At 34.3% G+C, this 13,026-nt stretch overlaps 1 protein-coding gene across 3 annotated transcripts in view; it reads right to left on the reverse strand.

Annotated features, from left to right (window-relative positions):
* PDE1A (phosphodiesterase 1A) overlaps window positions 1-13,026 on the reverse strand; it is a 237,086-nt gene that overhangs the window by 91,170 nt on the left and 132,890 nt on the right. For all 3 annotated transcript variants that reach the window (XM_045868406.1, XM_045868407.2, XM_054506108.2), the window contains one exon: window positions 4,941-5,054. In XM_045868406.1, the coding sequence (XP_045724362.1) occupies window positions 4,941-5,054 (114 nt within the window). Of the gene's footprint in view, window positions 1-4,940; window positions 5,055-13,026 lie in introns of those variants that run through there.

A 13,026-nucleotide genomic window follows, 5' to 3' on the forward strand; every position in this document is an offset into this window, starting at 1 on the left:
TTATTTTACAGATGATAAAGATAGGAAATAGAGAAGTTAAGTAATTTGTTTAAAGAAAGGAAGTATCAGAGGATCCAGGCTTTGAACAACCCATTCTTTCTGAATCAAGAGTCTGTGCTCTAACTATGGTAATCCTAAAACTTGGATTGGTTCACATTAACAAGATGAAGATATAAATTGTGTTATTAGGTGGTATTAGTAAACATAATATCCATCTCTGAAAGTATACCTCCCAGTCAGCTGCCTCCCCTCATGAATAGCAATTTATGAGGCTGAGGATGCAAGTTTGCCTGGCAATATCCCAATCTAAATAAGGACAATCGAACAGGTTTGTTTTTTTGTTTTTTGTTTTTTTTTTCCCTTAAGGCCACATGCTTCTGACTTACAACTCTGCAGCTTTGAAAAACAGTAGCCTCTAGGGACACTTTCAAAAGCAGAACTCATAAAATATTGGCATTTACATTTGAAAATGTCTTGTTAAAAAACCAACAAACAGTTGTATTCATAAGGAAATTATGTTATAATCCTTCAAAGAAGGTCAGAATTCAAATTCCGTCAGAAACTCCGTTTTTATTTTTCTCGCTTAAATCATCCTTCAAAAGAGATTTTTTTTGTTTTGATTTGTTTTCTTAACTGAAACCTGGCAGTCACTAAAGCTTAACAGGAAAAGGTGTGTGTGTGTGGGGGGGGGGTTTAAACCAATTAATAATTTGTTTTATCCTGCTTTATTATGTGTTGACCTTTTTCTGCAGTCCAGCCCAAGTTAAAAAAAAACAATGCCTCGCTGGAATACTCACTGAACCATTTTTTCCTTTTTTTTTTTTAAAGATTTTATTTATTTATTTGACAGAGAGAGCAGAAGCAGTGGGAGCAGCAGAGGGAGAGGGAGAGGGAGAAGCAGGTTCCCCGCTGAGCAGGGAGCCCAATGTGGGGCTCAATCCCAGGACCCTGGGATCATGACCTGAGCTGAAGGCAGACACTTAACCGACTGAGGGACCCAGGGGCCCCTAAACCATTTTTTTCTAGAAAGAGAATTTTCCATTAAAAACATCTCAGAATTCAGCAGGTTTTTTATATAAAGTTTAAAAGCACCTAAATGCTTCTTCATCTCTCTTCCTAAATCATCTGTTTTACTAATATTCCAAAGTCAAACTCTAATAATTGTATATGCATCTCAACAAAAACATTCTCAGTTTACTGCTGTGTCTTACTAAGTTCATTGGAAATCAAATCACATCAAGGATTATTGCTCTAAAATTTCTAGTTGATATTTTGATCATAAATCATGGCCTTAGTAGATTCATAAGAGATAATCTTAGGTCTAACCAGTGGCATTATGGTAAATGTTTAACCACAGGCTCTCCAGAAAAAACAAATCCTGATTTGTTGCATTTCCCAGTTTCCATGGTGTAAATAAATACTCCCACTGTAGCCAATTTCAAGCTACCAATGTGGCATCACTGAAGGCAGAGTTGGAAGTGATACAAACACAAGCCACACAACACTGGGTCTGACAACTCTGACAGCATGTGAGCTTTCATCAAAATTTCCAGGAAGTCTCCAAAGTTGCCAAAGTCAGATGTTACTGAAGAGATGCAGATGAGATGCTGGGGTAAGCTATGTAACCTTTCTGTCAGTGTATTTCCTCATATGTATGAGGTATGTAAAATGGTAATAATAAAGTTTCTAGGTCATGGGATTACTGTGATGGTTAAATGAAATAGTGCATTAAAATGCTTAAAAGAGTTCTTGGCACATAGCAGGCTATAATAAGAGGTTTTTAGTAATAAATGTTAGGTATTGTTTTTCTAGGATCTATAATTCCAACTGTCAGAATGTTTTACACATTGTCATCTTAATCTTTCAGAGGTCATTAAAAACCATCCTGAGACGATGCCAATTATAGAGAGAAGAATACTAAGAGAGAGAAGAGAAGCCATACCTTAGTTTCTGTCCCTAGTTTTGACAAAGCCTACATCTGTGACCATTGGCAAACCTGTTTACTTCTAAGAGCTTTGGTTCTCTTATTAGTAAAGTGCAGAAAGTAACACATAGGGTTGTGGGGAGACTAATATGAGCCCTTGGAAGATGATCCAAATGTGGGGCAGTATTATTAATCCAGTTTAAAAATCAAGATGCCATGGAGGCATGGAAGCCTTGAAATAAAATAGTGAAAAGGTTTGTGTCATTTGAGTAAACACTGGGAATGATGTAGTGTTAAGAGCTGGGATTTTTTTTTTTTTTTAAGAGAACACACACACACACATACACACACACACACCAGTTCTACTATGAAGCAGTTAAGCATTTTTTTCTTCCCACAAAAAAGCAATTTTCTAAAAGAGCAATTTTCAAATGAAAAGTAACCATACTTAGAAATGTAACATATGTGTAGACGAGTTAGGGATCATGGAGAACTAAGTTAACAACATATCCATAGAATCATAATTTTCTGGGAAACTTAATAAATATAGCATATAATAATCTATCAAATGAAAGACAAGATGTATTTAGAGAAACCAGATAGTTAACATTATGCCATTATGAACAAATTTTGTAAATCTCCAAGTAATTCCTTAAGATAAAATTTCTTTAGTTTTATAAATGAATACAAAAAATAAAATGTCAAGGACAGATTGAAGAAATCTTAAACACTCAATTTGTGAACATTCACTCAATTTGTGAACAATGAAGAGCATACGTGAAAATGAAGGAGCAAGGAAATTACAGAAACATCAGATTTTTTAAATTTACACTTTGGATCTCTGTTCACTTAGGAGAATTATATACATTATATATATTCAGTGAAAGTTAACCAGGAAAGCAATTCTGCATAAAGTTTATAATCTAAAAGTGTGCCTATGATTACCCCCCGCACACACACACACAATTTATGACTCTAAATCATGTTTTAACAGAAGAGTTCTGTTCTGGGGACAAAGAAAAAAATCACCATGCCTTTTTCTGTCTGTTATTAGTGAAAATTCTCATGGTCTGATATGAAAAAGGTCAGTACCTGATATAGGAAGATCTCCAAGTTTCCTTAGGGGAAGGAAAGCAACATGAAACACTATATATATATATAGTGTTCTAACTTCCATAAAAGGAGAAGAGAAAAATATGAAATAAAAATTTGTAATAAATCATTGGAAATAAACATAAGAAATTTATGAATTGGAAATATGAGTAGATTGGGATGGGATAAGGGTGGAGGCAAGACTTTCATAAGGCACCTTTTTACATTATCTTTATTTTTAAATCATGTGAATTTTAACCTGTGAAACAACAAGTGGGGTGTGTGTGTGTGTGTGTGTGTTTAAGCCCAGTACACATGGATATGTAAGAACTTCAGTCTCACATCTGGTTTAACAGTTCTCGCCTTTGCCAAGCTCAGGCCTGACTCATGCATGGATACCTGCAGAAGTGAAGGGGAATGATGGATGTCCGCACTCTCCATGTCCCATCATCTGTCCCACTCACTCTGCTGTTTCTCATCGTTCAACAATGTGGTGGGGGGGGTGGCAGAAATTACAGGAGTCAGAGGGTGTTACAAGACTGATGTGTTTGTTGTCATCTATGGGACAAATGCCCAAATGCTGGTTATCTTTCTCTTCTGGGGAGCTTTTGTGTATCCTTCAGAGAACTTGCTACAACCCTCTTGGATGTTATGTGTTCTCTGATATTTGGGCTGCATATTTATGATTTCTCCCTGGTTTGTTCAACAATCACCCCATGCAGCCAGACTCTTTTTCGTCTTCTGAAGTCAGTTTTCTTCCACTACTGGTCAATCCCTTCAAAAGACTTCTACTTCACTTGCCTCATGACTTTGAAAAGCTTAGTGCCTTTTCTGTGCTAAACTCTGGAGGGACATGTCTCTTCCTCCACAGTGTCCCTTTTACCTGTGAATTCAAGGTAGTCTGAATCAGCCTGCCACCTTTATCTCTGTTGAGATGACAATCAGGAACCAGTCTTAGTACACTCTAAACTCCAAGAGATAGTGGTCAAATCTCTTACAAACTCTCATATACTCCACTGAGCCTTCTAGTAGCATTAGGATTCTCAGGATGCCCTCTTGAGGTTCTGAGGTAAGTACCCTCTTAGAGGAAAAAAAGGGAAAATGAACAGTTCTCTCTTAAGGCCAAGGTTTCTTAACCTCCATTCTATTGACACTTGGGGCTGGATAACTCTTTGTTGTGGGGGATTTTCCTGTGCATTGTAGGATTTGTAGCAGTATCTCCAGCCTCTACCCATCACATTACAGTAGCACACTCCCACCAACCAAACCAAAATGTATCCAAATATTGCCAAATGACCTGGTCAACAGCCACAGCACCAGGCTTAGAACCCTCTTCAAATAAATCCGCATTTTGTTATCTCCTTACCACTCTGCTAAGTATGAGGCTAGGTGATAAGGTCTAGGTGATGACTGAATACACTTTTGGGACCGTCTCTTAGCAAGCCCTGCACAGAGATTCTGACAGGACATCTTATGAGAATGTGTGGACATGCGACATCCATTTTCTCAGCAGGAACTCTGGAATCTTGAGATAATAGGAAAATCCTTATATCAGTGAAAATCTATATAAGCCTACATCTGTCTCTGAGTTTACAAATCTGCACCTAAAGACAATGAGAGTAGGGAGAGAGGAGACTTTAGTTTGTTCATTTAGGACTTAATTGTTTAACTATTTTTTTTATGTTCACCTATTTGGATTAAAATGTGTATTTTTAAAGAAAGGATCACAGTCCAGTTAAATAGCTACATGAAGAAAAACTCTTTAAATTTTAATAAGATCTTTATTCCGGTTTCATGACTAAGATATGCTCAATTCATATTTGAGATAAGTGAAGGCCAAGAAAGAGGAAAAGATAAGAGAGGCAAAGAAGATAGAAGGGAAGGGAGGCGAAGAAGATAGAAGGGTAGGGAGGCTAAAACGCACCTTGTTTCATCAATGTAAACAGCTTCCAACACAGATGCTGCATATTCAATATTCTTCTTTAAGTCTACGATGTTAACATCACCTTTTTCCAGCTGCTTCACTAAGCATCTTAGTCTGTTTCAAAAAAGTAGTCAAAAAAGAGAAATAAGAGATTTATTATAACTATGTGGAAAATAGTCCAGTATTAAATACACAAATCAAGTTAAACCAGTAATATATCTTTCTAGCCCATCAAATAGAAATATTTTCAGGAATTTTTTTGATATAATTTAAGTTCAGTTTTTGTCACTTGAACAACTCTTGAAAATTATATTCACCTCTCAATAATATTAGGGTGGTAGATTGCTATTTTAGGTACTATATTTCAAGGATAGTCTTTCTGAAAATTCAAAACAATAGAAATATTTCCATAAAAGTATATTCCTGACACTAGAATTTATTCTATGGCTGTTCTCCTTCTTCAGATTTGGCACTAAAAATTATTTAAAGGGTACTATTTATATCACTACTGTAGCAATTATTCAGTATATAGCAATAAAGACAAAAAGAAAGGCAAAAGATCTGAGAAAATACAATTATGATGAGAAAAAAAATATATGTATGTATGCTTCTTGTTTTTACTGAAATGATTTTTCACCTGAGGCGAATTTGTACAATATTTTCTCTTCTTTTGCACATACAATGTTCCAACTTCCTGAGGAATTTTAAAGCATAGGGATCAATTAAGCCATGTCTGGATTCCTGACTCACAGAAACTGTGAGATAATTAATATTGTTGTTTCAAGACATTAAATTTGAGGATTAATTTTTTATGTAGCAATAGATATGGAGTGAGATAATATGAATACCAATACTTCTGTAAGTTCCTAACATTTTCAGAAACTTCTGTGCATTAATTATAAACCAAGTGTTTCTGAAGATATTACCCTATATGAGGCAGAAAAGGAAAACATATTCTTTACTCTCTACATATTATAGATAAACAATGTGAGGACTATTTATCCATTTTCCTATTAGGAGACGAAATTTAATTCCATTCCTGAACAAAGGTATTTTAGAGAGAATGGAGTGTATCTACTTTTAGGCACTGTCTTAGAGATAGCGTAGCAGATTTTCTGAAAATTTATTTTGGATGATTTCTAATACCAAGGCTAAGGGTTTAAAGATGAGTTAAAAATTTCAGCAAGAGTTTTGACAAATACTTTATTTCTCCATGGGAAAAAAGCCACACCTAGACTAAAACTTCTTCAGGAATCTACAATTATTTTTTGTGCCATACATTTTTGTAAGATAAAATATTAGCAGATAACAACAATGCAAAATAAAATCTATGTGTTAATTTAAAAAAGTCTATTCATACAGTCAGCAAAGTAAAACAAAACAAAGATAACAACTAAAACAGGTTACTGAGAAAGGAAAAATTAAGCCTGTCTGAATATGATGATAATGGAGTAACACATAGAGTGTTCTGAGATTTTTGTAATGCTTATTGACCCAAGCACATTATACTTAGTGAAATTGCCTTTTATGTGTGAGAGCAAAAGAAAGAGTCACAGCTCTGCAATGACTTAAACATATACCACTCATGTATCCTTCTTGTGAAAATTACTTGCTACAATGTGGTTGTATTTGGTGGTTGTATGAGGTACTTTTAAAAGCACTAAGTACTTCAGATGATTGGCTTCTCTTCTTCGGAATAAATAAACTCTTTTTTATTTGAATTCGCAATTTTCTCCACTAAAAAACTACATTTTTCAGGCTCTCTTGAAGCTAGTATAGTCATTCAACTGCTTTCCGGCCAAGGAGAGTAATAGGAGGTTGTTGAGCAAGAGTTTCAGAACAATGATTTTGAAGAGGGCTAACTCAGCTGGAAGGCATTCTCTTTTATCCTTGCCAGTTCCTTGCTGCCCAAATGTAGTGGAACTGTCTCAAGGTCCAGCAGCCATTTAGGATCATGAGGCCACCTGGCAATAGGAAGTTACCCACTAAGAATGGCAGAGAAAGAAGATGCCAGTGGCCTGAGTCCCATGCTGTCAATCTACCTGAATGAAGTCACCTACCTCTGAAATTATTTCATGAGAAGAAAAAAATGTTGTATTTAAGCTACTATTATTTTGAGACTTTTATGTGCAGCTGAACCCAATCCTAACTGATAAGTCAAATAAGAAATGACTCAAAATAAAGAACTCGAGAATGGCAAAATCATAGAAAATGAAAAGGGGATGTCCCTGGGAAGCTACCCATAGGTGCACTTCCTAAATCATGACAGCCTGCAGTTGTTCTCAGGGGTATCATCCCATCAGCAGATAAGACCCGATGAAACCAGTGACAAGGAACATGCTGTTTCACAGAGACATCTTGATGTGGTTTAAAAACAACAAAGGTTATGAATTTTTATATTTTATTATGGGTATAAACCTATAATCTAACACAAGAAATTGCTCTGAAAAAATACTCCAAAAATACTCCAAAAAGGTTTTACCACCTAATCAGAAAATCAAGTTAGATAAGGTTAAGTTAGATAAGGTTATAACTATAAAATCATAACCACCTCTACATCCCATATACACACACACACACACTCCAAAACTCACTATGTCAATCCAAAAAGACTGGAAGGAAATATAGATTTGGAGGTTACTGGGACTTCTTTCTCTTTTATCTCCTTTGCCTGTATGCACCAAATTTTCTCTACCGAGTGCAAAATTCTATTTACGGAAAATGAAAACTGTTGTATTGTAAACAGATTATTTATAATCAGAACAGCAGGTTAATGGAATAATTAATATAATTATTATTCCAATTGTGAACTTGCTTTTGTAGTCAACTTATGCATACAATAATCCCCAACAATCTTATTTAGGCTATTATTTCACTCTCTTTATAGATGATACAAGGTCAAACATCTTCGTGAATCATTTTCAAATGATCATAATTTCTAAATTAGTGGGTTCTAAGGTATTAAGGCTTTACTACATATATCTATACAAATTTTAATTTTTTTAAAAAAGGTAACTATATTTACCTAATACCTCAGCCATCCTGTGGGTTAATTCTCAGAACTAAAAAAGAAATCACAGTCATGTGCATAAAAAACAAGTTCTCTTAATTTAGTAAAATGTCTTTTTAATATTTATTTATTTATGTTTCTATTTATTTATTTATTTTGAGGAAGGGAGGGACAGGGGGAGGAGAGAGAATCTTAAGCAGGATCATGCCCAGCATGGAGCCCGACGTGGGGTTCACTCTCACGACTCTGAGATCATGACCTGAGCCGAAATCAAGAGTTGGTTCCTCAGCTGACTGAGCCACCGAGGCACCCCATGATTTGGTTTCTTTCATCAGAGTAGGGAAGCATAGTGAAAAACTGTGTTCTTAATGCAAGGTCTAGGTATGTTCTTCTTGTTCCCGAAGCTTAGGTTAAATAGATATATTAGATGTTCTAATCTGTGCAGCTTCCACTGATTGCTGGGTTGGAGACTCCACTGGCTACCCTGTTGGGTAGTAAAACAAGTTAACAGCTATTGTATCAAACATCATAGACCAGCTATTTATAAGCAGATGATATTGCCAAAAAAGTGTTAAAAATCCAAGTCAGTTAAATAAATATTTAGCATTTAGTACTATACCTGGGGCTATGAGATATATATATGAATACATGTAAGAATATATATGAATGCATATGTAAGGATACACACACACACACACACACATAATGCATGGGCACCTGGGTATACACCACAGTACCTGTCTTCAAGGTATTTGCAATCTCTGGGGATGGCATATATGCACTTAATATGGTCAAATGTTGAAATGCATACATTCCTCATTACTTTTTTTATACAACCCTAATTTCCAAGAAAACTGATTTAGTCATTGTTCCTCAAACATTCTCTCATCATCCTAAATTGAAGCTCTTCTCTCTTACTGAAACACCTCCATATCCCATCTTTAACTGTCTGAATCATGTTTAGTAACTAAGCATATCTGGGGTGCTGCCTATATCATGAGCCCTTTGAAGATTACCATCCATTGTGTTCTCTCACAACTTAGAAACAAAACCACACTTCATTTACTCCTCACTAACAAAACTGAAATTTCTCTGGCTTCCTTATAATTTCAATTTTGGGTACATGATGTTTTCCCAATTGGTTTTTCACCCAGTAAAAAAAATTATGAGGGACGCAAAGAAGCAGGAAAAATGGTCCATAATGAGGACAAAAATCAACCAGCCAAACTTGACCCAAATATGGCAAAGATGATAGAATTAGAAGGCAAGGATGTTAAAAGTCATTATTAAAACACAATAATATATACAGCATTATGCCAATAAATTCAACAATTCATAGAATGAACAATTTCCTTAAAAGACACATGCTACCAAATCTCAGAAAGAAATGGGTAAACTAAATTTGCAAAGATGTTAACATAAAGAAAACTTCAGGCCCAGATGGTTTTATTGGTGAATTATGTCAAAAATTTCGGGAAGTAAAAACACATATGCTCTGCAAACTTTTCCAGAAAAATCCTATGTCCTAATCCTATGTCATTCTGAGAGGTCAAAATTACCCTTATAACAAAACCAGATGAAAACATTAGAAGAAGAAGAAGGAAGAAGAGGAGGAGGAGGTGGAGGAAGAGGAGCAACATATCAATAAATATTCCTCATGAACATAAATGTAAAAATCCTTAATATTTTAGGAAATCAAACCCACAAATGTATAAAAGAATAGTATATCATAAAAAAGATTTATCCCAGGAATGCAGGGTTGTTATAAGATTGAAAAATTAATCAATGTAACATTATATTAAGAAACTAAATAAGAAAAGCCATATGATCATCTCAATAAATACTCAAAAAGCACTTGACAAAATCCAACATCAATTGCTCACTGAAACTCTTAGTATATTAGGAACAGAGAAGAGCTTCCTCACTTGATGGAGGTTATATAAAAATCTACAGCTAATGTCATTAGTAAAGTTAAATAACTGAATACTTTCCTCCAAACATCAGGAATAAGGAAGGGTCTACTCTTACCCCAGCTATTCATCACTGTACTGGATCTTATAGCCAATTCAATAAGGTAAGAATAAAAGGCATCCAAATTGGAAAAGAAGCAATAATACTATCTTTGTTCACAGGCAATATGATTCTCTAAGTAGAAAACCTGATAGAATATACCAAAAGGTTACTAAAAGTAATAAATGATTTTAACTAGTTTGCAATATAGAGAAACAGATAAAAAAGTCAGTATCTTTTCTATATGATAGTAATGGACAATTTGAAATTAAAATGAAAGGCAGTATCATTTAAAACATTACCAAAAAGGACTTAAGTCTGACAAAATAATATGGAAGCCCTATACACGAAAACTACAGAACATTGCTGAGAGGAATTAAAGTAGACCTAAATAAATGAGATGTATTGTGTTCATGGATTGAAAGACTCAATATTGTTAACACATAATTCCCCCCCAATTTAACTATAGATTCAATGCCATCTTAATAAATGTCCTAGCAGACTTTTTTTTTGTTGTGTATATTGACATGCTCATTCAAAACAAATGTACTGAAAAGAACAAGTTGGAGGACTTACACTATTTCAATACTTATAAGACTTTAAGACTTATTTTAATTTTTTTAAGATTTTATTTATTTGAGAGTGAGAGAACACAAGCAAGGAGGAGGGGCAGAGGGAGAGGGAGAAGCAGACTCCCCACTGAGCAGGGATCCTGACAAGGGGTTTGATCCCAGGACCTCAGAACCCGAGATTATGACCTGAGCTGAAGGCAGCCACTTAACTGAGTGAGCCACCCAGGTGCCCCTTCAAGACTTACTTTAAAGCTACAGTAATTAGCATTGTTAAAAATAACACAATATGGTACATTAGTAGCACCAGGATAGGTTGATAGATCAATGGAACAGAATATAGTCTAGAAAGATATCTACCAATATAGAGAATTGATTTTAGAAAAAGGAGCAAAGATAATTTAGTGGAAAAAGGATAGCCTTCACAATAAATGGTGCTGGATAAATAGAAATATCTATGTGTAAAAGGAAATTTGATCCATACATGTATTCACAGATCTAAATGTATATCCTAGAACTATAAACCTAGAAGAAAACATAGGAGAAAATTTTGTCATTTTGACTCAGCCAAAGGTGTCTTGTATACAGCACCTAAAGCACTACCTATGAAAAAATAGTAAGTTGAACTTCATCAATCTTAAGAACTTCTGTTCTTCAGAAACACTGTTAAAAAAAAAAAAAACGAAAAGAAAAGCCGTAGACTGGGAGAAAATATTTGCAAATCATGTATCTGATAAAGGATTCATATCCAAAACATAAAGATCTTGCAAAACTTAATAATAACAAGACAAACAATCCAATACAAAATTTGCAAATGATTTGAACAAACTCTTCACTAAAAAAATATATATTCATGGCAAATATGAAAATATGCTCAAAATTATTAATCATTAGGAAAAAATTCAAATTAAAACAAAAAATAATGAGATATAATTAAACACCTACTAGAATGGCCAAAAGTAAAATAACTGGTCATACCAAATATTGGCAAAGATATTAAGCAACTAAAACTACCATAAACTATTGTTGGGAATGTAAATAGGTACAATCATTCTGAAAACAGTTTCTTAAAAAGTTAAACATGTATCTACTTTATGAATCAGCCATTCTATTCTTTGGTGGAGAGAACAAGAAATATATGTCCTTTCAAAGACTTGTACACAAATGTTCATAGAAACTTTATTTGTAATAGCCCCAAACTGTAAACAACCCAAATGTTCATCAACAGTAAAGAGACAAACAAACTAGGCATATCCATCCAAAGAAGTTCTACTCAGCAATAAAAGAAATGAACTACTGACATGATAAATGCCAAATAATTATGCTGAGTGAAATGAGATATGTGCATACTGTATGATTCCATTTATACAAAATTGTAGAAAATGCAAATGAATATTATAGTGACAGGAAGCAGATCAGTGGTTGCCTGGGAATGGAGGAGGTGGGGATCGGGAAGGAAAGGGAGGGAAGGATTACAAAGGAGCTCAAGAAAGTTTTGAAATTAACAGAAATGTTAATTTTCTTAATTGTAGTCATGGTTTCATAGATGTCTACATATGTCAATATTTACCAAATTATAACTTAAAACTGAAATATGTAATCAGTAATTTGAGATAGAAAAAGGGCATATGCAAAATAGGTGCTTCTTACATATCTTCACTTTTCATCAATTTTATTAAAATACACTCCTAATGATCTTTTCCCAAAGAGAATGACATTAATCTTTGATAATTCATAAGACTTTTAATATCAGCCTGAATATTATGAACAGATTCTGATCTTCTTAGCTTTTTGGAGGAACTTCCTTACCTTCTAATGATCAGAACACTTAAAAGAAGACAGAAATGAAAATAAAAACACTATCTTTGAAAATGACTGATTGGCTTTGTGATTCAATAAGTAGTTACAGACTAGAAAAAATTCCTACCTTTGAACAAAGAATACTTAGCTATAGAAAATGATTATTTTTTTATTCAAATATAGAGCTGTAACTTTCTAAATGAAAAAATACTTAATATAGACTGGTGTAGTTTTCAGAATCAAGTACTTTAAATACTGTTAAGTTACCTTCTAAAATACTGCTACATGACCCAATCTTGCAGAAGGACCACCCACATAAATAAGAATATTACTCAATATATAAACAAATAATGCAATATATGTTAAGAAAAAAAAAAAAAAGAAGAAGATAGCAGGAGGGGAAGAATGAAGGGGGGAAATCGGAGGGGTAGACGAACCATGAGAGACCATGGACTCTGAAAAACAAACTGAGGGTTTTAGAGGGGAGGGGGGTGGGAGGATGGGTTAGCCTGGTGATGGGTATTAAAGAGGGCATGTTCTGCATGGAGCACTGGGTGTTATGCACAAACAATGAATCATGGAACACTACATCTAAAACTAATGATGTAATGTATGGGGATTAACATAACAATAAAAAATTTTTTTTAAAAAAGAATATTACTCAATATAAACTGGTGTAGTTTTCATAATCAACTAC

The sequence above is a fragment of the Mirounga angustirostris genome, unplaced genomic scaffold (assembly GCF_029215605.1).
Source record: "Mirounga angustirostris isolate CCGP_5_RB_7025 unplaced genomic scaffold, mMirAng1.0.hap1 SCAF_3, whole genome shotgun sequence".
Lineage (NCBI taxonomy): Eukaryota > Metazoa > Chordata > Mammalia > Carnivora > Phocidae > Mirounga > Mirounga angustirostris.